This window comes from Botryllus schlosseri, chromosome 13 (genome assembly GCF_051294905.1).
Source record: "Botryllus schlosseri isolate E-star chromosome 13, Bs_hap1, whole genome shotgun sequence".
In the NCBI taxonomy this organism is placed as follows: Eukaryota; Metazoa; Chordata; class Ascidiacea; order Stolidobranchia; family Styelidae; genus Botryllus; species Botryllus schlosseri.
Window position 1 is genome coordinate 6283985 of NC_137248.1, and position 27775 is coordinate 6311759.

A 27775-nucleotide genomic window follows, 5' to 3' on the forward strand; every position below is an offset into this window, starting at 1 on the left:
TACGTATAGATATTTCTGTTTTGCCGGTTTTATTTGAGATGTTCAAAAGAAGCAGAGTTAACTTATCTTCTTATATGTGAACCTTTAGCGAGGCGGCGATGATTTCCCCACCATTGCCAGGCGAAATACAATACTAGGATTGGCCGCATCACGTCACTCCGTCGTGGGTGATGCCTGCAAATATGTGGCGTGGAATTCGGTCTGAATACAAACAGGAAGAAATCGCGCTGTTACGGTCGATCGCACAGTCGCGTGCCTCCGGCTCCGAGAAAGCGAGGACTTTTCAAGTTCTCTGGTCGTGATCGGAAGTCTCAACTCATGTTCATCGCGAATTGCGGGATTTTCTGAATATTTGTCGACGTTTTTCAGTTGTCCTCCTTTTCATTTAACAAGTAGGTGGTAATTTTGCAGATTGCAAAATCACGCAAGTGGTAATTACAAGATGTAACATGGCTTCTGGAGGTGTGACAATTCAGGAAACAGCGATCGAAGACTCAGTACAAGAACAGCAACGGTGAGAAGCATTCTATCGCAGAGAATATAAATTAAGAACAACGATTTTTCTAGTCTAATTAATGCCTTGCTGGATCAAGCGTTGGTTAATTGTATGTTTAGATAAGCTGTCGTAATCTAATATCAATTAATGCGCATTACATAATCTGTAATAATAATAGTTCTCTTACGTTAACACGGCGAAGCGCTTACATAAACCGTTGGACATAAGTCATTTTTACCATATCCATTTCGGGGTTTTCGGTGATTTAGTACACTTTACTCCACTGTGTCAATTTGCGTGACTTACGCTTGGACGTGAGGTTAGTTCTCTTGAAAGGTTTGGTTCACTGTGTAATTGCCGGGGTCGACTTACTACTAACACCCCGCCTTGATGCATCATCGACTCGGAATGTCAAAGACACATGGAAGACATATGGAAGCCGTTTGCATTATTTCCAGGAATACGGCATTAGACAGACATGTTAATGTGATTGCAGTAGAAAATTGTGCAAATTTTGGTTTATTTTGTTATTTAGACTAATGGGGCAAAGCCACATTGAATCGTCAGTGACTTGTATTTTTAGATTATCTAGAATCGTCTGTGGTTTAAGAAATTCTTTTTACAGGCGTCTAAATATAAATTGAGTTGTGTATATATTTGACCTACTATAGAGCTATATGTCGCGGAGGGTATGTTTAACTTTCGCACAAGGGATATATAGGCGTAACTAAACCCAAGAAAGAGAATGGAATTCCTTAACCAAAACATAATTTGAAGCCGTAGATCAGAACGCGATTACACAAAGATTTCGCTTACGAACCGCAGACGATAGGAGATATAGCTAGAAGTAAATTTACTTTGGCTTTAGTAGTCAGTTCTCTTAAGTTGGCGACGTAGGTGTGGTACAACGAAGACTATGTGACGGGATGGTACCAAATTTTCTTGTAAAATAGGAATTACTTTTCATGTTTAAATCATTGATGTCACCCGAGAAGATATCAGAACCGGATCAGCCATAGAATGCTACATTCCAAATCTGGGCCGAAGGGAAGGTACAATCTCTAAATCCAGGCGAGATAGATCGCATTAAATTGAGGAAAAGCCTGCCTTGAAGGGATGCGCAATTGCGTGCAAAGATTACGTCGCGTACTATTCTTTAATTTATAGAACAAACATGACAAAATTCGTTAGATTAGCCCTGAGGTATTTTTTAGATTGCTATTTCATAACTTGGCGACAAGCCTGAACAATAGAACCATTCTAAACGCAACGTCACAAAATTCGTGGTAAATTATGTGCATGGTGCTGTACTCGTTATTATTAATCAGAGTATCATCAGTGCATGAACATCGAAGAATGATCATCCATATATGGTATCCGCTCATACTTCCAACCGAAGAAGTGGACTACTTTCAGTGGTGACTTTTGGGGTGGGCGAGGTGGGCGGTCGCTCGGGCCCCCTGGTCGAAGGGCCCCCTCTTTGGTTTAAGCGCTTTTTCCCGGATTATAGCGAATAAACATAGAAATCCGTGCACCAATCAGGAATAGGATTCCGTACAGATGGATCAATCATCATCAAATCTCTGCATTTGCTAGAAAAGTCCCATATTGCGATTATCATCACGTCTCTGCATTCGGTAGAGTTACTTAGTTTTGATGCAGTCTATCCTTACACACATGCAATAATAGATATGTGGCCTAATCCAGCGCCTGGCTCAAACCTTGACGTGGTATGCTGGCTTATTACTAATGTCAGCCGATAGCCTTCCAGATTAGTGTGGTTTATTCATCCTGCGGCAGTTGTATCGGTATTCTATTATTTCACGCTACATGCCATACATCTTCAACATGAAGACATGAGCTATAGTTAACTGTATTACTTCTTTTATAGTTTGACAATGTGTGATAAAAGAAGACTCTGGAGCTAGAGCAATTCCACATTTAAGCCTGCTTCAAAAGCGCGTTATAGTGTCATACACTCACCGCGTAACTTCGTTCCATGTGGCGCACTAATATGAAGTTGGTAATAATAGATGCGAAAGGTTGTGATTACATATTTATAACCCTCCCCCCAATCGTAGGGCCACCACTAAGCATTTTGCAGAGTAATATTTATCAAACTCTTCAATTGAAACCTTCTTTAGAACAAGGCAAACCCTAGTTTTGTGGCGTAATCGTATCTACCGATTGTTTGTTTGATAAGCTATGTACGGATTTGTTTATTTTTGCTCGCCATCGACGATTCGAGAATATTTTCGCGATCGCATGGTAATTGGGTTGCTAAAGCATAACAAAAATGCGTCGTGCAGTCAATGTTATCGATTCAAGTCAACCGTGACCGTTCTGCCGTACTTTGACGCACCGTGAAGGCTTTACCGTAAGGCAGTCGGGTTGGTAACGCTCGTCCTTTTGATAAATATAGTACTTAGCCCGAACTTAACTTCCAAGACAACAAAGCCATTGTGAGATTATCGTGGGAAGCTTTTGTTCAACGTTAAGTGCGACACGGATGAGATTTCAGAAGGTGTATCCTTCTAGCGACCGACGAACGAGAGTTTTGTGAAGCAACGTGCCGTATATCGTCACTCATTCACAAGCACACGTTACTCGGGCTATCTCTAGACTCACGTTTTTCTTTTGAAGCTGATTGATACTGACAGCTTGGAAAGTCATGGTTACATCACAAGCTTGCGCTGCGAGACGCTTAGCCAGCTGAAAATTGTGTTTTTCCTATGTTACAGTACCGTACCTAGATTTCAAACCTGTTCAGACTACAGCAAGATATCGTCTACCAACGATGCCCGAATCAATTTCGGGTTACAAGGTCAATTAATGATTCCCATTTACCGCAATATTTATTAATTTCCCAACCAAAGTGCGAGCGGCCATGTCCGAGATACCCATCAGAAATGCTTGTGCGCGGGCGGTGTGAAGAACTGTCGAAAATGTAGATGTATAGTGGACATTCTCGATTACGTAGGCCTGTGGGAAAATCGTACAAATAAACCCAACGCAAAACAACTATTTCCGAAAAACGATCTATCATTTGACTGAAAAAGAGTTTGGCGTGTGCCGGCTTGATATTCCGTAGCTACGTCGCGTTCACAACGTTAATGAAATCGCGTCAGTGATTCATAACTTGGTAAATCCCTCGCCCTGCGATGAGGGTGGAACTGCCGAAGACTTGACCTAGTTCATCTCGAGCATATTGCAGATTGCCGTAATGTAAGGCTAAATAACTCAATTGTGACAGAGAGGTACCACGGTTTCCTGACGAACGGGCATAACCCATTTGTCCTCAGCCGTGAAAGTGTTGTTCGGTTCTTTAGATCTCATGTAGATAGGCACATTTCTGTGGAAGAATATAGACTTCCTATAACATCTCAGTACCTCGTTTATCTCGAAAAGGATTATAAAAAGAGAATGAACTGGTATTAAGTGGACATATCCCCTTTATGATAATTTTAACGTGTAATGCGAATATAACATGGCGATCTGTGCTATAATGTGCGATGTCCATTGATTTTGTGCGTGGTATATTGGAGTCGACGGGTAATACGCATGCACGACAGTACGTGAGGAGATAGAATGTATTCACATTGAAAGTATTAGCGACTTGAAATTTTTGGTAAAGAGTCGAGTTTTTGTGTTGTCAGAACAAAAACGATCGCTCTTGCATAGACGTATGAATGAATGCGTTATTTTGTTCATACGGTTCAAAGGGCACAAAACAACACAACGGAATAAGGCGCTAGGACTGGATTTTGGTTGAAATTTAGATCAGAAAAATTCTCCTGTATTAATTCGCAATTGCCTATGGGTATTGATTAGCATAGCATAGCAAGCGAGTGGGGTTTAGTCAATATTATTCGACTGACGATTTATGTTTCATATTTATTTGCGTTCCTCGCAGGCTACTCAATGCTTGTAACAATATTGAGGTATATTGTGGTTAATTTCTGCATTTGGATATAATTAGTAGAAAGGCGATATTTTTCCGATGTTTTTTCCATGCGTCACAGACTCACGGGATGTACCGCGCTGTTTCCCAACTATCCATGAATTCCGTAATAGCGTGTGGTACGATAGGTTAAATTGTAACTATCGTTTCGATATATAGCCAAATGATCTTGCGACGCGATTACAGGTTGTAATATTTCTAATCCGGGTCCACTGTGAGACATGTTAGATCTTGATTATGTTTCTGATCCCGATAGCATTTCCGTATGGGTTTGGTTACTTGCGGAGCATTTCTTCTGCGAAAATATGCGCTATCGCGATTTAGAATGTGTCGTCTACATATATGCCGCTTCCGCTTGCGGATCCGTTGAAATTGTTAATAATAAGTCACCCGCGGTCGCTCTCGAACAAGGCAACGTGAAATCTCCATAATCTATGATAAGTGACACTTACAAGCACTACCGATCTCGAAATCTCGCAGAAATTGCGGTGTGCAGGACTGTGTCACATCCGGTGTCGCCTCGGGCCGGCGCTAGGTTAGCGTATTCGTTATCAGGGTCGATTCGCGGAGGTGGAAAGTCTGATGTTTATAGGATAAAGTAGAAACATTTCCTATTCAAATACCTGAGCAACGTATCAACCTGCCCGAGGGCTTAATTTCTGAAGATAACATTATACGAACGTTAAATTCTATTTACTTTGCTTCAGAATCGCGGTGCGAAAAATGGCTAGTTCCCAGGATCTATTAACGAGGATAAATGAAGAGTTTTTGACTTGCCAAATCTGCTTCGAAAACTATACCTGCCCGAAAAGTCTTAACTGTCAGCATACGTTTTGCAAGAAATGCCTGCAGGAGTACTTCACTCCCAACTCTACAACGTTGCAGTGCCCAACGTGCAGATGCATGCAGCAGATGCCGAGCGGCGGGATCCAGGACTTGAAGGACAATTTTTTCATTTCGAGCATGTCAGACATGCTGAAGACGGTGAAAGAGATTAGGAGTGACGACAAAAACAGCTCGTCGTTGCTGTGCGACACATGCGACGAGGATTGCCGAAAGCCGGCTATGTCGCGATGCCTTGACTGTACCGACTTTTTGTGCAGCGATTGCTCCCTTTGGCACAGACGCACGAAACTCACTCGCGGCCACAAAATCGTTTCCCTAAAGGAGTTTGAATCGGGGATTCACAACGAGGAATTGAAGAGTAGAGCGAAGATATACTGCACGGTAAGGTTACCATGAATAGAACCGTGGGAGTATTCGAAGGGAGAATCGTAAACGTGATGTATCCAGCTCGTCGAGTGTTTTGTTGTTAGCGTCGCAACTGTTTAGTATCAATTAGATCGCACTAACCGCTGAGCGGGTACGTAGCATTATGTTTGATAATAGCACTTAGTAAAATTGTGTAGGCGATTTCTTCATCGTACAGGTAATTCGTCAAATACACGGCTAGGTATATGTAGCTAGAATTAATTATGTTCCACCCACAGCGTTTTAACGTCGCTATTGTGTACGATGTTCGGAAGCCATGTGTTTCAATGCGCTACCCAAAATACGTTGGTTTTGAGGGAATTGAGTATGTTTATGATCTCACGTTTTGCGTAAATGACCCTGTACCACCTCTAAAAGAGCCCACTGTTGACAAAGATTATTTTGCAGCCTGATCCTGCTGCCTATCATGTCACGTTGTATATATTCTATTACAAGTAAGTCAGTAATAGGATTATCGCCTGTTATGGAGCCTTAAAATACTCAGGAATCACGTTCAACAAGGTGCTTTGTTCGTGTCAATTTATGGCGTTCCTTCGATCATTCAGACGGTTGTCAGTGAATTCGGGACTTGGCCACTTTGGCATTGGAAATGTACTATAATAAGCGATGCATCAATATTGGATTCATAAATTTGAACATGCATGTTTCACTAAATATGAGCGTGAATGGTGATATACGGCACTTGGTGAAGTCGGTTTGTCGAAATCAGCACTAGTATTGGGATGTATGTATGTATCTATCAATTAATTCGAGTTCAGAGTTAGGGTGAGGTTAAGGCTAGGGGTTTGGGTAGGTTAGGATTAGGAATTCGGGGCCGTCAAGTGTCGAATTTATTGATAACTACTCTGAAACCCTGCCCATTATAATAAATGCCATGCTATGCTATTCAAATTTCTTTCCTGACCTTTAAAACAAGTCCTTTGCGGCAGAATCAAGTTTTACAGAATTTATGGAATGATTCTTTACCCACAATGACGTATTATAGAGACAGAGAAGTCATTCATGGATATTGTCACGAGCAGTTTTACTGAAGTTCGGCATCGTTATACAAAGATATTAATCGTTCCGTATCGTAGTAACGTGCAGACGAGGTCGGTATTACCAACGTTCGTCTGTACGCTTCATCAACCCCGTGTAATCCTAGGCGGAATTTGCCGCGTAGACTATCATAATAAACACAGCTAACATTTAAGTCTGAGCGTATATCTTCGCGTTTTCGCAATCACAAATACAAAATACTTACACAAATGACAGCAAGGAATGACTGTCAAGTTTAGATAATCGTATCACGACCCAGTGGCGACAATGTAGTTTGCAGTTAAACTTGGCGGTGATTATCGAGATAAGATATAATTGAATTTGACGATGTTTCTAGTGGACTTGGTGATGAAGATTACCGCTGATATCTGTTCGAAAGATTCCTAATGTCGCGCAAATGTGAATCCGAACAAGTCGACCCCAATCGAATCTGCAAATTCGTGATCAACGTTTAACGATGTAGCATTTGTGAAATAGTGTATTGCGCGAAATTATATTCGTTGTGGCTATTGATATGTACCCATTAAAAAAGCTAAACCATGATTTACATTATTCGTCTCAGCCAATGTAATCCCAATCATTGCAGAAATTCGACTATGTGTCGATTTAATAAGATAAACCCCTGCTCTTTAATATTCAACTTGTCAATGTAATCCCAAAATCCTAAGCGGAATCGTAAACGATTCGTGATTGAGTGGAACCGAATTTTGAATACAATTCGAATTTTGCTACTCACTTTATCGGAGCGCAACCAAGGGCGAAGGGGGGCGGGGGCACACATGCGAATAAATATATATGTGATAAATTATTCGAGTGTGGAAAGGATCTGTCATCTCGTTGTGTTATACTTAGGCCGCACAAGTGTTGTCCGTGAAATCCTTCTGCCACAATATTTCTGCCTTGGCGTCGCTGAGTGAAAATTTTCATATTGGTAATATTTTTGTCGTTAATTGTGACTGTGCATTGTACAATTACATATCCAATATTGACGTGAATCGACTACGAAACCTAACGCGTCATTTCCTGAAAGTAAGAGCCGAAACTGAGAATGGAGCCTATTAGTACAGCCCGGTGTACAATGTCGTTCAAAGTCTTTGATTTCGCGAGCAGTAAGCACACAAATTTCAGATCGTTACAAAATAAATGCACCTTTAATAGCCGTGTCTATTAATCCCGTTTAGACACGATTTCATCTGTACTGTGAAGTCTCCAAACCGTGACCAATTAACCTCTCAAACACCGCTACGATAGAGTTTAATAGCCACCTTGTATTAAAACCGCGCAACTTGGTCATCATATCGAGTAATCATTTCTGAATGGGAATGCAGCGGCCACCTGTCGGTGGGAAACTTGACTGAGATTTTGATTGCTGTTGTGGTCACATTAGATATGTAAGTAGCATGAGGCTCTATGTTAGAATCTGACATCTTAAAACGTACCCGAGAAATATAACGCGTAATTCGAAAGGCATATCTTTAAGCAACAGAGGGAATGATTATATCGTCATATTCGCTACTTCTTTTTAAATAAGTGTATGGCATGTGTGTCAGTCTGTGCATGACGTCGCTGTAGAGCAGTTATGTGTTAAGCTATTTCTGAATTTGCGATTTTGATTGCTATCTTAATATTGCGACTATTGTGTCGTGTTACGACAAATTAAGAACTGTCGCGAAAATTCACAAAATAACGTATGAAGACATATCTGACATAGGCTGGCGCAATATTAAGATAACAATCAAAATCGCCTTGTCGTTCTTTACTCTGAGGAACGGATTGATATGTTCCAATTGACGCAATCGTTATTAATCAAGACACATAGTTACATTTATCATTCTCACAACTATGACCTGAACATATCTTATTTACCAGGTACACGAAGGTGAAGCTGCGAAAATGTACTGCAAAACCTGCGAATGTCCGATATGCCACGAATGTATAGAAAGCGGACACGTTGGTCACAGTAGGTGCTCGTTGAAAGAAGAGGTTACAACTCAAAGTCTTCAGGCAATACGAAGTTTTATTATTCTGACGTGTCCAGTTAAATCAGTACATGCTCGCCGAACACGAATCTACGAAATAATTTGCTACCATGATACCAATTTCCAGTAGTCCTAGCACGTGTCCTTGAGGGGTATAATTCCTTGGTCCTAGAGCGCATCGCGTGCTGTGGTACATGGCGCGTGGCGTACACTAGGGTAACATCGAAGTGAAAATCATAAACTGCATCAAAGTTTGTGTTGCGACGCAACATAGATAGTGTCTTGTTCCGCTTCACCAAATTCATCTGGATTGACGGGATGATAGTCTCCTTTCAACACCTCAGTTTGTCATAGAATAGAGTGGACATTGTCCTTTGTGGATTGTTTCAAAGACCTCCAATATAGTCGTACATTACGTCCTGTTGACTTTTAATAACCCGTACACGACCATTTAAAGAAATATTTCTACCACTAACGCTTAAAAATGAAATGAAGCTATTAGGTTACATGCATTTCAAAGGATTCTTCGGAGTAATTTGATACCTATGAATAGTTTGGTAACAAACATGAAACTCGAAGGGATATTTTTCCGAGAAATAATTATTCAGCAACAAAGCCGACACAATCTCTTACTACGAAAAGTCTTTGTATTTTGTACGATAAGCGGAGGCGCTGGTGATCCTGGCTGTACGCGCCGCCGCACAACAAATCCGATTATGCGGATGTCGAAGTGCGTCGGAAGTAACCAAACAAATGGATTTATGCTTGAAAAGCAATTTGCCATATTGCTTCACTTAAAATACCATATGTCTATAGTAAGTAAACTGAGAATTCTTCCAGCCTGGACTCGCGGAATTTTAGTTGAGAAGTCCTTCTATATTATAATGATCATGGTACTACATACAGTGACGTTTATTGCAAAGTCACGCCTTGTACATCACAACAGTAAGTTCGTAATGTCGTTCTAGCAATAATAATGATTCTTTCATAAATAATGATCATCGCAAAGATTCGCATTTGGTTTTAAAAACAGATGATCAAATAATAATTAACCATGTAGATTATATATATTCAAGCATTGATTCAGAAATAAGCCTACCATGCTTCCCACCTTCCTACTAGGACCCGGAGAAAATTAATGCTCACCAATGATGATATATACAATAGTGGATACCTGACGTTGGTAACGCAGACCTGTGATGCTCTGGGGCGTAACATGAGCGAACTATACGTGTAAAATCCATTTATCTCACTTAAATCTACCTATATTTGTCCCTACAAACCATCTACAAATCACTTATCCATATCGTCTGAATCTTATTGCGTAGTTCAAGACGAGAAGTAATCCAAGTGCTCAAACACTTTGAGAGATAATCCCAAGTTATGGACTTTCTTTTGTTTGTTAGTAGTTGTGGAATTTTTACCGTTATCGATATCCAATATCTTCATAACATGAACACAAATTATTAGAACTTGGCGTTTAGACTATAGGGTTACCATACTTGAGAATGTCTAATCCGACAACGTTGGCACTATTTGATACGAGTTCTGAGCTGTATCAAATATTGATTAAGAACACAGTTACTATTGAAGTAAAATATGAACGATAAATGGATTTTTACGGAAGTAATTAAAAAAAAAAGAAATCGTGACCTCCAAAGCCAGTGAATTAGTAGTAAATAAAACTGGTCTGGACACCAACACAATTTTTATAATAGTCAGTGCACCATAGCTGAAAATGCACGATACCAGAATAACCACCTACGTTGCATTTATCAACTTTAAAATATTGCGGACGTATATTATCACAATCGATATTTCATGGAATATACATTGAATGAGTATATGGGTTGGATTTGAAGGTCAGATACGATGTAAGATTTGAAATTGAAAGCACGAAGACCACTCACTAGGCCTGGCGTGGAGTAGAAATTAAAACGATTTTCAGAGCCACCACGATCTTATACAGATGATATTAACTATGTCATAGCATGATAGTTGACCATAGACCCATAGTGAGTTCAGGTTAAATCCTAGACCACATTTCTACAACGAGTTATCCAGCATCGTGTTGAATTCTAGTCAACCACGCAACGAAATCACTTAGGCCATACCGCTATTGCCTTTCATAGCAATGGCAAGCCCCTACAACTGTTACGTGGGACATCCTGACACGCAGCGGTGGGGAATATGGTATGAGGTACGCGCCTGTCATGAGCTGGAGAGATCAAGAAGTCACATATGATCTTGGCTGTGAATGATCATCATTTCTAAATGTTTAGAAACGTAGTATCATAAAAAAACTGGCCCAGGATAAAAAAAAATTAAGCATACATATCAAAAACGCATATATTAACACCCAAAGTCGTCTGGGGAAATTCACATGCATGGCAACGCTAGTTTAAGCGATGATTAGTCGAATCGGGAATGCGACAAATGACTACCTGCATAACCAGCTTCTTGTATATGTTATTTAAGAACTTCATATACTTGAATGAACGATATTGACATGTTGGCATCCACTATCCGGTAGTACAATATATACGGTACTTCATGCGTGTTGTACAGTACATTGTACAAGATGAACGAGCCTGTATTTACCAGCACCGATAAGATGCAGGCATGCTGCGAATACTTTTAGGATAAGTAAACAGCGAGCAATATTAAACACAAATACTCCATTTTCAGATCGAAAAACTGCTGGTTTACGCTCAGAGTAAGATGGATGTGATGCAAGATATGATTAAAAGTCTGAAAGATATCACCGAGCTCAAGCGAAAGTCTTGCCAAGAAACGGAGTCGATGATAATTCAGACAACTAACAAATTGGTTCAAATGATCGATAGGGTAGGTAACTAGGTATGTAGCAACGCAGGGGGAATTGCGGTTGGCGTGCAGCGTGCACACTGCACACTGCACACTTGCACAGGTCTGGATCACAAACAATATGATTTGAATAGCGATGCAGTGAGCAGATCGTTATACAAACCTGGACTCAGTCGATCACTTATATTATTTATATTATACTGAATTGTGTGCAAATGTCAAAATACCTAAATTTGTTGTATCGCAGCGCTTGTCCGGTAAACAAAATAAATTCTATAATATATTCTACACATCAATCTTAATGAATTCGTGACGTCAGTACCGAAGGTTAAAAAGATATTGTATAACTAGACAACCAGATATCTCGTGCTTTTTGACAAACTGGAGAATAGGAGAAAGTGTCCGTGAAGTTTCTGCGTAAATAGCCGGTACGGCATGCCCCACCTGTGAGCATCGTAAATGTGATCGATGTGTCAAACTTCACATACAATTCAGTGTCATCGATGCAATTACTTGTGACGTAATACAACAATATCTGCATGTACTTATGGTTGAAGTTTACAATCCATCCTTTCTCATTAGTGCGCATCAGTTGCCTCTAAGAGAATTCATTTTCGTAATATGTCATCATCTACTCTTGGTTATTACGCACCTGTTTCAGAACACGGGATTAAGATACCACCCCTATGAAAATTGTTAAGCCTAAAATCGGTCATAATCAAACCCGTGCTTTATAGAGGGTGGTATTGTTGATTAAATCAGCTGCCCGTTTGACTTCGCGTCGCCAAAGTGTAGATAAGATCGCGTGATAACAGCGTTATACCGGACGGTATAGATATCAGACATGGGCCAGGCATATGAATATTTATTATTGTTGCTGTCTTTTCCTTGTTTAATACCGCTGTAAGCATCGCGGGCACATTGCGATAGGTTGTTATCAGAGACATCCTGAAGTAATACGTTGCTCTTTCAGAGGAAGCAAGAACTAATCGACGAGGTTCGCTCCATGCAACAAAGCGAAGAAAAGCAAATTGATGCCGACTCGGACGCCGTGGAAATGCAAATAAATTCACTGGTGTCATGTTCCGAGTTTTCAAAGAAGGTATACACATTATATATATGCGTAAGATTAATCATAGACAATATATACACACATATGAAGATTTAGATATAGATATAGCGGATCCGAAGTAAACCAAAGTAGAATTTGACTATGACTGTGTAAGTGTGTAATTTAGGCGTTCAATACTACGATACATCCCATTCCGAATTATAGCGATGCGGTATAGTTAATCGTCGGATTATTTCAGCAACGATGCCGCGATTATCCAGAAAATCTTTTAACCTTAGCTTCCGGACGCGGTAACGTTTTAATCTGATTTGTGGCGTCGGGTTGCTCTGAACCGTATGAATCATAACCCGAGCCGGCCGCTGTATATAATGATCACGCATGATATACGGTGTATGCTGGCTATGTTTCTTGACATCTGTCGGTCTCGCTGTTGCCACATCAATAGCATTTGACTTGCACCTGATATTACTCAACTCGATGGATGTAGACGCTGCGTGGTTTATTAATTAACAACAAGGAGTAGTGAAAAGAGAATTGAGCTGGAGGCCACGGCAATACTTTCATCTTCTCCGATGAATGACGAACAAGCACTTGCACTTCTGACACCGCATTCGAATTGTTGATCCTAATCCCGACATAATCGACTGGGTTATTTTGAAGAGATGACGACTACGTTTTAGCATGATATTTTCACGATTTCATAAACCGTTCCCCCAAAAGCGCGCTTTGCCCTTTATACTCTATAGAGATCAAAAGTTATCAATTCATCAACTGCTAACTGGATGTAGCTTAGATCCAGTTTGCCCATTGGTCAAAACAACCAATGTGTATAAAATCACATTTCTGCAATTAACTGAATTGGCAAATTTGGAAAATCGAGTCTATATAATAAACCAGGGGCGGGCAACTTCTACGGTCGGCGGGCCTGATATGGTAAAATGAAGCACTTGACGGGCCGGAATACAGAATCGATACATTACGCGTATTTATTCACCTATACAAGGAATATATCGTATTTAATGTAAACTTTAAGTTTAAAGCATAAAGAGACCATTATTTAACGAATATATTAATCTAATGTACTTTAATAGCTGTTGAAGTCAATCAGGTATCTGTGGTCGATCAAAGTTTTAACAAGTTCTTTGGTCTCTGGCTGTATGTCGGATGACGAAACACTCAGACTGCACGTGGACATCAGCTGTATTGGAACGTATCCTTGTCTTGTTCATGTTCATGATCGAAAATGTTTTCTCGCAAATGTATGTAGACTCGAACAGAACAAAGTTTCATGACCACCTGTCTCAGGTTGGCAAACTTGGGTTCATTCTGTGACGCATATGATTTGTCAATACTTTCAGATTAGAATTTCACTTCCAGGGTAGAAATTCTCTGCGGGACGCTCAAAATCCCGACGTGGGCCGTATGTTCCCCGCCCTTGCAATAAACTATAATCCTTAGATTTCCCTGTCGCTGTGGACGCCAACAATGTTGCAGTAAATCGTCTGTAACGCAATTTAATTTGACTCGACTTTATACTTGTTTCCAAGATTCCAATATCACTCCGTTCCTTGAAAGGTTTTAGAGTACGGGACCCCAAAGGAAATTCTGGGCTTGAAAAACCAAATGACACACATGCTGAAACAACTTCTCGAGACACACCCGGTGGAACAATATCACAAAGACAACAGAACTGAACAAACGGAATACTTGTTCAACGGCGGCAACGCGGAAGAAATCGACGACATTTTCGGAAAGGTCGGAATCGTATCGAAGCCGTTTCCCGACAGCGTTGAAAAGGTAAAACAGGATGATCTCTTTACAGCTGTCACATAACGTGTGAGGCGTGAGTACGTCACGAATTCGCCAACCGCGCCATTGAAATCGCAGTCGTAGTGTGGTCTTATTTTCATTAATGTTTCTTTTTACTCACATGTTTGTGTCTACAGACTCGTGTGTTCGTGTGGTCATTTTTGTTTGTGCTAATGTCATTCTACGTCTCAACACGCGTTCGTGTGCGCGAGAACGATCATTTTCGTCGCCAGATATATGTCGTAGGGTACGGTGTCCTGTCAATACCGAGAAAACCATTACCGAGAATGCCATTACCGAGAACGAGAATGGTCATTACCGAGAATGGACATTACCGAGAATGGACACCACCAATAATGGACATTACCGAGAATGCAATATATGGAATGCAGGCATGTTATGCATATGAACAGGTCGTGTGTGTGCATCACGGCGTTGCCACATTCGGTGTCGATGCCCTGGTATAAATTTCTTGGCAATGTCAGTCCCAGGAAGCTATTTTCTTGACATTGGCCATTCTCGGTAATGTCCATTCTCGGTAATGGTATTCTCGGTAATGTCCATTTTCGGTAATGTCTATTCTCGGTGGTGTCCATTCTCGGTAATGTCCATTCTCGGTAATGTTCATTCTCAGTAATGGTTTTCTCGGTAATAGTATAAAACCGTAGGGTACATCGGTTCCTTTTCGTATTATCATGTTTCGTGACCGCATATGGACTTAATTCTGCCGACCTATATATAGCTAATTGACATATCGTTTCGCATCGTGACCTTTGTATATAATGTCCGCTAATAGATTTTGTGTCGGTCATTATTTGGACGTGGCGATATCAGAGTAATATAGGCCTATAGGAACGTTCGTGTGTGCCTACTGTAAGTGAGTGAATTCCTGGTTATTATTTCATAGGTCCTCCGGAGTCTCGACACCTTCTGCGCGAAATGCCCGCTTCCTTCAAAGTCTATTAGCGAAGATATGCCCACGAAGGAATGCGTGGAGATTAACCTAATTCAACAGGTAAGTCAAGATTTCCAGTAATAAAGAGCGGACTAACACTCTGAACTATCTCATGTTCATAAATCAACTGCGGATAACTCCATTTAGCAAGTAGGAAGTTCTCACAAAGTTCTTACTGGGGTTAAGTTCCTGTAAATTGAAAGTTATAATTTATATATTTCTTAACAAAAGATGAGGAACACTTACTGATCCACCTTTATTATAACACAAGTTTAAAGACACCGTATAGAACAAAAATTGCTTGCGATGTAGAGAAGTAGGCACCTCACGTTCACACCATCCCTAATATATAGTGCCAGGGAACAAAATCGCCATTCTTTAAAATCATTGAGCAGGTTCGTATCTTACGACAATTTTGTGCGTCACGAGCAATTACGCGCATCCGTAGTTATATACCTGTCTGAGAATAAAGACATCAACGCCGAGCTGTTGACCAACGTCTGCTAATCCTGCATTGTATTCCAGCTGGGTAAACAAGGTGACGAAGACGGCGAATTTGAATCGACCCCAAACCTGGCTGTCAACTCCGTGGGGGAAGTAATTACATCCGACACGGACGGGTGCAAAATACAGATATTCGATCCTATCGGAAGGTTCAAAGACGCTTTCAAGACTGAGGTTAGACTTATAGCTTAAATGAATAGTACATCGAGTTGTTACCCAATGACTCAAGAAATGATCTTAACATCATGGTCGCATTTCGGGTGACCAAATAAAATTATTGAAAACTTAACATACATATCGTAGTAATTTTTCCCGCTTAAGACCAGTTGCAGAGATCTTTCGTGTCCATTATTACGTGAATTAATTGTGACTTTCAATAATGATTAAGAACTTTGTATTCCGCTATACCAAAACCGACCGATTTCTACAACCATAATATTATTATTATTATTATACACTTATACAGCCCAACATTGATGCTACATAAAGTCAATACAGATCGCACGAATTCCTTAATGTTTGCTTACAGATTTGTAACTTCAGTAGTGAAGTTCGCTTCGAATTGACCTCCGAAATATAATTGAATTCCAACCTTTGCATTTAAGGTTAAAGGAAAACGCTTGCACCCGTCGGGTGTTGCCGTACTGCGCAATGACGACATTGTGGTCTGTTGCGAGGACCAGATCTACGTGTGGACTTACGAAGGGAAGTTGCTGCAAGGCATCGGGAAGGGATTTTTCACGAACTGCAACAGCGTCGTTGTCGATTCGAAAAACAGGCTTATCGTCTCCGATATCGCGCAGCGAGCCGTGCTTATTTTCGAGTGAGTTCCTTATCGCATTGATCGTGTAGATGGGCGTGCGACATGATAACCGCGATTGTCGGCTGGATGAAAAGTCACAACACATACGGCGATTTATGATTCACGAGTTCATTCGTTCCTTGTGTTGACGAAAAAAGTTTTCAGCGTCAACATTGGAAGTCACAACTGGTATACGTTATCCGACACAAAGCTATTGTTCTCAGTATGATGGCTGTGAACCGCGAAAGAACAATTGGCCACTCGCCACAAGTGTCAAATTAGAGCAGGGGGATAGTTCATTCGTTACCAATTCAGTAAATTAGTTGTTGTTTGTGGCATTCATGGCGTTTGTCGACTACTATGGTCATTTACGCCAGGCCAGTTTTCTTCATTTTCATTCCGTAGCTGCCGACTTGTAGCACGGCCCACTTCTAGGCTTTTATAAGACGCCACTTACAAAGATGAGATAGCGAGGAGCCTAGATAAACCTCCAACACTTGGGTAGAAATTCTAGAATCGACCTCGCAACCCATTGGTGTTGCAGCTGTGGATTATACCACTAAGCTACAGTGTTGGGATGACTCGAGTCATGACTTGACTCGAGACAGACTCGAGTCACATTTTTCGTATGACTTGACTTGACTCGAGTCACTTTGCTAAAATGACTTGACTTGACTTGACTCGGCGTATGTGGATTGACTCGTGACTCGGAGCAAAATTCACGAGTCAATTTCGAGTCATCAAGCAATCCATGTCGATAAAAATCATTGTATCTTGCATATGTTCGGATTGTACGCGAAACGCTGGTGTAACCCGTGAGAACGACCAATCATTCAATGACCGTGCGTTTTTACTGAACCTCCGTTGTTCTCTCACAAATAAATTGACCGCAAATGAAGTGATCTAAGCTTACCGCTTACGCTGTCGTAATCTAATAGCAAAATGTGTATTTCTGTTCTCTGCTCTTACCTTGACTAAACCTCTTGTTTTATTGAAATTGAATTCCAATATCGTTTATATAGTCCTCAAACCATTGGCACAGGCTAGAATTGTATCATATCAGTTCGTAAATGGGTAATGTATCGCATCTTATCAATTCGTTTCTCTATTCTCTATTTTGGCTGGTAACTATAATCCGAGGCTATGCAATTACGTAGTTTAGCATTTCTACGTATATATATGTGAGCGATAAAACGCCTTCATGAGTTTATATTTAACTCTATATTCGTTTATAGGTCCAGAATCAATGACCACTCAGTCTGTATTTCAGACAGCTAGCAAAATGCAATGACGTAAGCATGCCTCTTACTTAGAAAAGGCAACTTGACTTGAATTCTGACTTGACTCGTGACTTGACTTGACTCGAGTCACCTCGAAAAATCGAGTGACTTGACTTGACTCGAGTCACCTTCGAAAATCGATTGACTTGACTTGACTCGAGTCAAAATCTGCAATGACTCGAAATGACTCGTGACTCGAAGGTAGTGACTTGATCCCAACACTGCTAAGCTATCTCACCACTATGCAAATTAGTATTCCAGTTGGTGGCCGGGACGTGGGCAAAATAATACAAGAACGAGATAACATCACAACCACATTCCTTACGTAACCAAAGAACATGACTTTACAGACACATTCATGACGTAACGAAAGAACATGGCGTCAAAACGCAAACACCGATATTTTCGCGGGTAAAATGGCCTTTCCCCGGCATAGCCATGAGCAGCTGGATTGAGCGAACCCTAAATTCAAATATCCGAGCTGTTGGGAGTTGGGCCCTGTTGCGTTGCACACCGCCACCATTGATTGTAACAACAGTGTGCAGACATATTCATTCGGTTTCAGATCTGACGGTACTTTCGTATGTAAATTTGATGGGAGCGAAAACGGGTCGACGGGGAAGTTGGTGGAGCCGCGCTACGTGACGTGCGATTCAAAAGATAACATCATCGTATCCGACGCTGGAAACTGTAGCGTCAAAAAGTTCAATAAAAAGGTAAGTACAGAGGTGGTCAAAGCAACACTAATCATGCAAATTTGCACTGAATTATAAGTGAAAGTATCGATTTCATTTTCTAGATAAGCATACTTTTAGTACAAGTAGATAGCGGTTTCAAAGTACTCAAGTAAGTAGTTTGAAAAAGTAGATGTAGTCGAGAGTGCTTTTAGTGCTGAATCATTGGCATTGAAGTATCAATGATCGCGACCGATCCAAAATCACTGACGGCAATGAGATAAGAGAACCTTTCGAAAAATGATTCGGCTCTCAGGAAACAGGAGCTATTTCACTCGGTTTTCATGGCAATTTCAATTGAGAGAGCGATGAAAACCTATCCCAAAATTATTTTCTATACTTTAGGGGTTTGGCTTTGCTTCAAAATCTGTAAAGTGAAAGTGGTCTCAAGGCATAACCAGTCGACTAAGTATCGAAAGTAGGCCAAGCCTACTAGAGTAATCCAAAAAGTAGAAGTACCTTGTTGCTGACCATATCTGGGTAAGAAGGACAGAAAATGGTGCACGACGGCGCTGTGTGCACACCGGGTATTCTCAAAATCGATTACTCTCGTAATTACCTGGTCGTTCCTTAAAATTGAACAAAAACAGTACTAATGCCGTCGCTGTCATTTTATCAGGGGGAACTCCTTCGAATGTTCGGCGAAGAAGGCTCAATGGAGGGGCAGTTTCAAGGGCCGCGCGGCATATGCACCGACGAGTATGACAATATCATTGTCGCCGATTGCTGGAGTCATAGAGTAGACGCGTTCACGCCGGAAGGCAACTTTATGCGCCATCTTATATCAGGTAGATGAGTAATGATGAATAATTGCCAATTTCAATAATGGTATGGTCATTCATAGCCGGTTAACACCGTGTTCTTTAATTTAAGGCGCCGATGGTCTCCACTTTCCGTGGTCGGTAGCTATGACATCATCCGGGAGAATGATGCTTTCCGAAGATTACAGTTGGGTCGTGAAGATATTCTCGTTGCCAGGTATGTACATTAACCCACGGTTTTAAAATACGAAAATTAGCGCGTGTCATGGCAAACTGTTTTCACAAAATACTTGATATGATGTTGTCATTATCAGAATATCGAGGGGACACCCCACCTCCGGATACCGACAGCGACGTTACGTCTCCGGTTACGCTGATTCGAGGGTTGGAATTGATGCACGGGCAATTCGACATGGCGAACATTAACAAACTTTCAAGATGGCTGAAGTCATCCACGAACGAGGCCGCCAACGACCACATATGTAAGTGGGAGTATACTTCATCGGGCACTGCTATCGATGACTATATTCGTAAGGATATGTGACTATTCTGTGAGCATGTTCTCTTCCCTATCGACGCGATGGTGAACCGTGAGTCAAAATTACGACAGTCTCTTAGCCGCCAGCCAGCTTTTTATGCCCGACCCAAACTATAGTGGTACAGGTATCAAACCGGTGCCCATTGTCCGATATGATTGAAATATATAGGCCACCGTTACTCATCTAGGGATGAAATTACGCCGATAGAAGTGATATAAAAATACGTACATGCCACGTGATCTGCAAAAGCGGTGTCTTAGAAAAGTCTAGAAGTGGACCGTGCTATATAAGTCGGTAAATACGGAATCATAATACAGAATATCGGCCTGGTGTAAAACGACCAATGCAGTCGAAACACCATGATTATCATAGACAACATATACTTGTATAATGTTTGCGATATATATGACGGTCTTCAAACAGAACTGATTACAGATTGCTAACCCATCGTAGGTTTGTAATCTATAGAACTGATTGGACACGACTTTACTCAACCCATAAATATGAAATAGATCTCATACTGATAGCAGGATAATGTCGTCGAACCCATCCTAATCTAGGCACATTATAACACCACGGCCCCATTCTATTAAAAAGTATAGACCTGGCGAAATCCAGTACGCCGATTCAACCCAAATTTATGTGCAACCGTTGTTGTTTATGGTAGTCATGGTGTTTGTCGACCACTATGGCCATTTACACCAGGCCAAGTTTCTTAACAATGTACATTGTACAACCGTGATAGCCAAACTATAGGTTAGCCAATAACGTTTGATTAACTCTCTAGCGTTGGTTTTGTAAATATATTTAGTTTTTATCGTGAGGCGCTGTCATAAGTCAGAAATTGATTGCGTTAATTCTGATATTATTCGATAATCATATTCCTTCTTTCTCTTTCGAAGGGAGAAGTTTACGGATCCCGAACAATCCTACCTACCAGGATCGCGAGAAACCGATCAAGCCCGCTTCCAGAAGCAAATCCTTCACCAACGACTCCTATTCCCGCGAACATTTCTCCCTTCAACGGCCATCAAGGCAAACTCGCGCAAGCGCCAATGACTCTTCCGCGCCATTTCAACTGTCTCCCGATCCCTTCGTGTTGGACGATGGTAATAACGGGATATCTTTAGATGAATGAAGCGCTCTTCGCGTATGGAAGCGTCTTTTGGTGGTGACGCCTAATTCCTGATTTAACTGAATGAATGTTGAGAACATCCAGTCCCGTCCATCGTGAGGGTATTCGCCTCCACTAAGTTTGGGAAGAGGATTCTGGAGTTATGCAAACCACCCTATATAGTTATCATAATCATGGTATAACCGAGGAGTTAAACCTGGTCCAGCCGGACATGGTCAGATATTCTTTCAATATAAAGATGTCATCGTGAAAATTCTTTCTTTACCTGTTGTTTTATATTTTTAACCATGAAATAAGTTCCACTATACTTCTATCTTGTTATTTCTTCTGGGCTAATGCCCCAACACTGCTTCTGTGCATTTCTTATTTTGCAAACTATCTTCGTACGCAAAGCATTCGGTCGGTATAGTGTGGCGTCATAGTATGAAAGAGCCTTTCTATGTTTTACCTTGTCGTTGATGCACATTGCACATGCACAGTACAATTTCTTGCTCAATATATATTTTCTATTTTAGCCGAAGTAACTGATGGGCAATGAACTGAATGACGCCAGAAATGTTATATTAGAAGTATTATTTGTTACCTTTTCATGATAACATTCGCCAAATATATACTGCCTCGCAATAACGATAATATACGTTTGTGTTTAAACTATAATGGGTTTTGCACAGGTATATTTCACAACTTCGATTAACTAAATTTGTACTGTTGTTCATGTTCAGTTCATAGGCAATAGGAAGTCACGCATTATGAAGGAATGCCACGTAGAAATGTGCAGATCATGTTTTTCGGGGATCTTGATTAGTCCAATTCTGATATCATTTCCACCTCTAAATTCAAGATTCTAATCCGCTGATACTCTGCTTACCTTCAAATCAATGAGTGGAGTTTCGACACCCTGATACGCCTTTGCAAGATACCGAAGTTTGTTATCAAATACTACAGACAAGTGATTCCTCGCGGAAGTAATATGAAGAAAGCTAAAAAAATTGAGTTTCATAAATTAGAAATTCGACATTCTGATCCAGGAATTTCGAAAAATATGCAAACCTGTGTCAAAACATGTTGCCGGGCTTCGCAGCAGCTGGCACGAAGACCGTGGCTTCGCATGCAATGCATCGGCTCTGCGGTCTCTGATTATTTACAACCCGACTTGCAATTGCAACTATTATGGTATCAAGGGTGTTGTACACTTTCGACAGTATACGACGGGAGTCCGGGAATTCTACACATTAATCAATACGTTCGCGAGTTTTACAGTTTCGGAACAACATACAGGTTGCTATCATCGGACACGCATGGTTTAGTTTAACTAGAATGGTGCAATGTCCCGTCTCACAGGAGTCATGTTGCCCACCGTGTTTTTTTCTGTGAATAGTTCGTCAAATTACGTGTATCAAATAAAACAACAGCAGTGACGTGCGGTGAGGTTCATGGCTGCGGTAAGGCACTACCCCCCAAGCCCCGCACACACACATACACACACACTGGTAAATATACACAAATATATGAATAACAACAGCGAGAGAACGTGGTTAGGCGGGAACGGTTTCTCTGCACCATGTTAGCCGTTGCATTTTTACAATACATATTTAAATATTAACCTTTAGTGAAATTACAGACTAGAAATTAGTAATTACTAATTAGTAGGGCAAGTTTTTGCAACTTTTGCAACTTTTTTTTAAAGCTTCCAGCAGCTTCCTAAATGCTCGGAAGATATGTAGAATGCTGTTTGAAGGAATCTTATGGTGCAACTTTTTGTAACTTTTGTTCATTATCTTTCATGCAATATTTTGCAACTTTTTCGATTTTTCATGAAAGTATTTTCGATTTTGGTGAAATTCACGGCCAAATACAACTAAATCAGCACTGAAGTAACGCTCTTACGGGTATTTCAGGAGCTGAGCCGGAAAGTTGACCTTTTCTTTTTTTAGTCAATCAGGAGTGGAACTGGGAAGGTGACCTTTTTTTAGTGAACTGAGCAAAATGTGATGTTTTAGTACTACTTTTGTGAAAAATAAATGCAACTTGCCACGAATTTAATTTGCCCTAGTAACTAGTACAGATTGCGCAACGAAAAAAAACGAAAGAAATAACGAAAAGTTATTTCATTTAAGGCTCGTTCAATTCTCTTTTTTACGAGATTGATATCTACACTGTATCATCAAAACCGAATATGTCATTGACTAACATCAAACTTAAATGGTTGAAAACATCATTCAGACTGTGGAAAATCAAGCTTAGATTGATGAACGCGAATGCAGATTTCCTTGGAATGAGGTTCGCAAATATATCAAACCTACAAGGCTAGCTCATTGAGTTGGCGACCTGTTTGTTATAACATTAGCAACCTTCACACGCAGGCTATCTAGGATGCGCCTCGCCATCTGATCCGCGTAAGGGGTGCAATACAAAAGTCTAGAAGTGAACTGCATGTGATACCGGTCGGTTAATTAATATGGACAGTGGTGACTTTTGGGGTGGGCGAGGTGGGCGGTCGCCCGGGCCCCCTGGTCGAAGGGCCCCCCTCTTTGGTGTAAGCGCTTTTTCAAGGGCTGTAGCGAATATACGTGGAAATCCTTGTACCAATCAAGAAGATGATTCCGTTCAGATGTGTCAATCATGAAATCTCCGCATTTGTTATTAAAGTCCCATATCACGACAATCATGAAGTCTCTGCATGCCTGTTAAGTTGGTAGGCGAAAGGGGGGTCTGGGGGGCGTAGCACCCTTGAAACTGCGATTGCATACTTATAGGGGGCCCCCCGGAAGTCTCACCCAGGGCCCCCCAATCGTAGGGCCACCACTGAATATGGAATCATAATGTTAGATATTGGCCCGTGTAATCGACCGTTGCAGTCGAAAAACATCATAAATGCCACAAACAATAACAACGCAGGCTATGTAAGTAGCTATCAAGCCCACATACTACAATTTAAGGAAGGCGCATGGAGGGAAAATGAATTACAGCTACATCAGCAAGGTAATGTATCTGCTCCGCAATACGACTTGGCCGTCGCGACTCCACGATTCATACAGCATTGAAAGCGATAGTGCGTTTCACTGTGCTGCGATTATCCAATTGTTAGAGAATAATGAGAGGCAGATTCGATAGTACCTCACTTGGCTATATCACCTGCTAAAGTAGAATTTCACATTCCTTGGCGAATTTGAGGGGGTTATGGTGCTCTGACATTGTAAATATTCGGATTTTCGGAATCAGCGCGTCAATAGTATTAGATGGATGCCAGTTAATATAAATTCTGAGCTGTTTATGATGAATTGCATTGTCGCAGGTGAGGCACGGCCAGCCCGCGTGCCTCACCTGTGCCACACCTATCCTTTCGCGCTGTAATTTTGAACAATAAATATGAAAAAGCATCTGAAGGAGGGCGCGAAGCTGCGGTCAACTGAAAGTTTTTTTCCACGCTCCACGGGATTTACCTCCATTTCAATATTATTCATTGCTCTGTGTATAGTCCGAATTTTATATTTGAGATTATCTCATCAACAGGGGTCTTCAAAAATGACATTTTTTTGTCTCAGATTGTACTGGGTACTTGATAAAATTGTTAGGTTACCTGATTTCAGTCTACACACCAAATTTGGTTCAATTCCAGCCAGTAGCCGCATTGCTACAGGAGAACAAATTTTCTATTCATTATATAAAAATCTATTAACAAAAATTGCAAAATTTTCTGTACACCCCGTGAGAGTGTTAGGTTGTCTGTAGAACAGATGTTCATAAAATTTGGCTCAATCCCAACCAGTGGAAGGGAAGTTATTGTCGTGGAAAAATTTGGATTTGAACAAAATAGTATTTACGGTGGGCACACCTACAATAAATAATTAAAGAATTGGTCACCGTAAATACTATTTTATTGATAATCGAATAACTCCGCTTTCACTGGTTGGAAATGAACCAAATTTTGCGAACATGGTTTCAATAGACAGCCAACATTTTAATGGGGTGGACGGAAAATTTTGAAATTTTTATTCATTTATTTTTATATACTAAATAGAAACTTTGTTCTCCTGTAGCAATGCGGCTACTTACTGGAATTGAACCAAATATGGTGTGTAGGCTTAAATGAGGTAGCCTAACAATTTTATTAAGTAGTCAGTACAATTTGAGAAAAAACGTCATTTTTGAAGACCCCTAATCAACATTCATAACCAATAACCATCAATGCCATCAAACTATCCGTTGGGATTGCTATCATTCTGGTTGTATTTTGTGATATGACGATAAGGGAGCCTCGAAATTCTTAACCATCATACAGGGGGGCGAGTCTATAAAAGTTTGATAACCACTGCTCTACACATTGTTATTCAACATTCTATCTTTGAAAATATCTCATTTGTTGTTTAGTTAGCAGTAGGTCGATGTGGACTATATTGACAGTTTGATTCGTCGTAGCGCATTTTGAATAAATGTTACCGCAAGTGGGCGACACTATATCGTGGTGCAGTACAGAATACGTTGAAAATACCGGACTTTTGTCAAGTTTGATATGTCATGCGAAGGAGCTCATCTATTCACGTTATTTTACTTAATGAGACTCAACAACAGTCGCAAATTCCAAACGTCGTTCAAATTGCTTCAATGGCCGCTCGGGAGTGCAATGTCTTCAGCTGTCTACATTCATCAGTACGGGGCATGGTATCACAGGCATATCCGCCGGATTCCATTTGAAAGAAACGGGATCGGAGCCGGACTCAGGAATTTACCGATCCGTCCGCACTAACAATCTAACATCCATTTCCCTATCATCCGGTACCGACCCATTGCAGAATACAATATAGCAGTATATATATACCCACCGAATTCACCGGTAAATGCGAATAGAAATTATATTGGTAGCAGCGAATGAGTATTGAGTAGCTCACGCTATATGTTGTGCCTTTCCTCTGCGATAGAGGACAGAACTATATACGAGGAAACATCCAACTTTGATGTGCAAGTACGAATAATAATAAAAATAATTTCGTGCGATATGCATCTGTTGCAAGTCAGTTGTTGACAGAGACCCTAAACTTACATCGGACCTCACCGTATCGATCGATGCCGCCACGTACACGTAATTTGCCTCCGTTATAGGATGATCCTTTAATTCGTGAATGGGAAAACTCCATTTAACCGACGTCGATTCACGGCGTAAAAACAGTTGCTTGTGTTCCGCAAAGTCAAGACATGTCATGTCCATACCATAAAGCTTCACTATTCAACTCAACCTAATAAATATTCATTCAAATATGAAATCCGGTAGCTTCCATAATACAGTAATGACCCCAGAGCGTAAGTCGAATACAACGGACACATGCTCAAATTGCGTAAGTATATTGTACGCTCTGTGCTGCATTAACGCAGTTAGTGGATCGGACAGTTGCAGAATGCGGCGCAATCGCGTCACCTGATGACTCGGAATTTCGGTGACTATTCACGTTTCACAATCAAGGAATGTTTGCTAAGGCGCAGGGTAATCCACTTCACCGTACTTCTTTAACTATACGAAAGTTATTCATGTAAAGTAAATCAAATAGCTTGTCCGGGTACGGTACAGTGCCGTGATTTCGCGAATCTTTTACACTTGTTAGTAATCCAACCCGTTGTCCAGACATACCTTAATAGACGAAACGCTTTGCAATTGATTATAAAAGTTTGGAGACCGACAAAAGTCTTAGGGAGTATAAAGGCAGGATGGTGTAAATGAGTTAAAAACCTAGACCGAGCATATTTGTTGGTGTCAAGTAAATTATGGTGCTCACTGTTTGCATTGCACTGTAATTGCAGGATTGCGGGATAATTTTCAATTTCTTTCGTTCATACACAACACATCAGAATAGAACGTAGCTGTGTATCGGGGATAGCATGCTGCTTGGTTCAGTCTTGTTAGGGTACAGCGTTTTCGGTGCTCCATGTAGGTTTGGAGCCTATACTTCAAATTGCAGTATACGATTTTTTCAGTTATGCGAGCTCGTTGCTGTCAGGAATTTGATGACGATTAGCATTGAAGTTTAATAAAACTGGCATTGGGAGGTGAGGGTAACTTTTAATTGGACTAAGCGACTGAAACAATTTATATTCAAACTTGCTCTAACGTCACTTTGTTGATCGTTCGATTCCTACTATTTTCGGGGTTTTTAACAGCGTTCTAAAACGTCACCATTCTCACCATTCTTCTTGATGACTGGTTAAGGTAGCTATATCATGGTTATTCAATTGTCACAATGCACTGTAGCGTTCAGAATTTTACCTTGGCCTGCCAACATAATATGTTACCGCTATTGAGGCGGTATGTTGCTTTCATATCAATCGTCGCCGTCGTAATGTTTTGAATACACCGAACGTTTCGTGATAAATTGGGTTACGCGCGAAGAATTCATTTTAGCGTTGCGTCGGCGTGACGCAGTTGTATTTTGCGGAGCCATTGCATATAGTGTAAGTTTGAAGTAATATGGTTTTCATTTCGGGGAATCAGTCAGTTCAGCGTGTTTTCTAGGTTATACGTCGCTGTAACGTCAGTGACTGCGTAACTCGATATGAAACATATGACCGAATATAATAATTATACATAGCAAAATGGTAAGTATTTAAACTGAAATTGACGAA

At 40.8% G+C, this 27775-nt stretch overlaps 1 protein-coding gene across 3 annotated transcripts; it reads left to right on the forward strand.

Moving 5' to 3' along the window:
* The first annotated feature begins 215 nt into the window (after positions 1–215).
* On the forward strand, positions 216–21820 carry LOC145454031 (tripartite motif-containing protein 2-like). 3 transcript variants are annotated; one of them, XM_080332004.1, is made up of 14 exons: positions 216–514; positions 5165–5684; positions 8637–8771; positions 11435–11593; positions 12546–12674; positions 14220–14441; positions 15361–15468; positions 15934–16086; positions 16518–16735; positions 18560–18710; positions 19348–19516; positions 19602–19706; positions 19804–19971; positions 20931–21820. In XM_080332004.1, exons 1-14 carry the CDS (start codon positions 450–452, stop codon positions 21164–21166), a joined length of 2538 nt encoding a protein of 845 aa, XP_080188130.1. In that variant the 5' UTR covers positions 216–449; the 3' UTR covers positions 21167–21820. The 3 variants fall into 3 exon arrangements, with proteins under 3 accessions (XP_080188130.1, XP_080188131.1, XP_080188132.1); XM_080332005.1 differs by lacking the exon at positions 216–514 and adding an exon at positions 617–1548; XM_080332006.1 differs by lacking the exon at positions 216–514 and adding an exon at positions 1586–2515.
* Positions 21821–27775: the final 5955 nt, after the last annotated feature.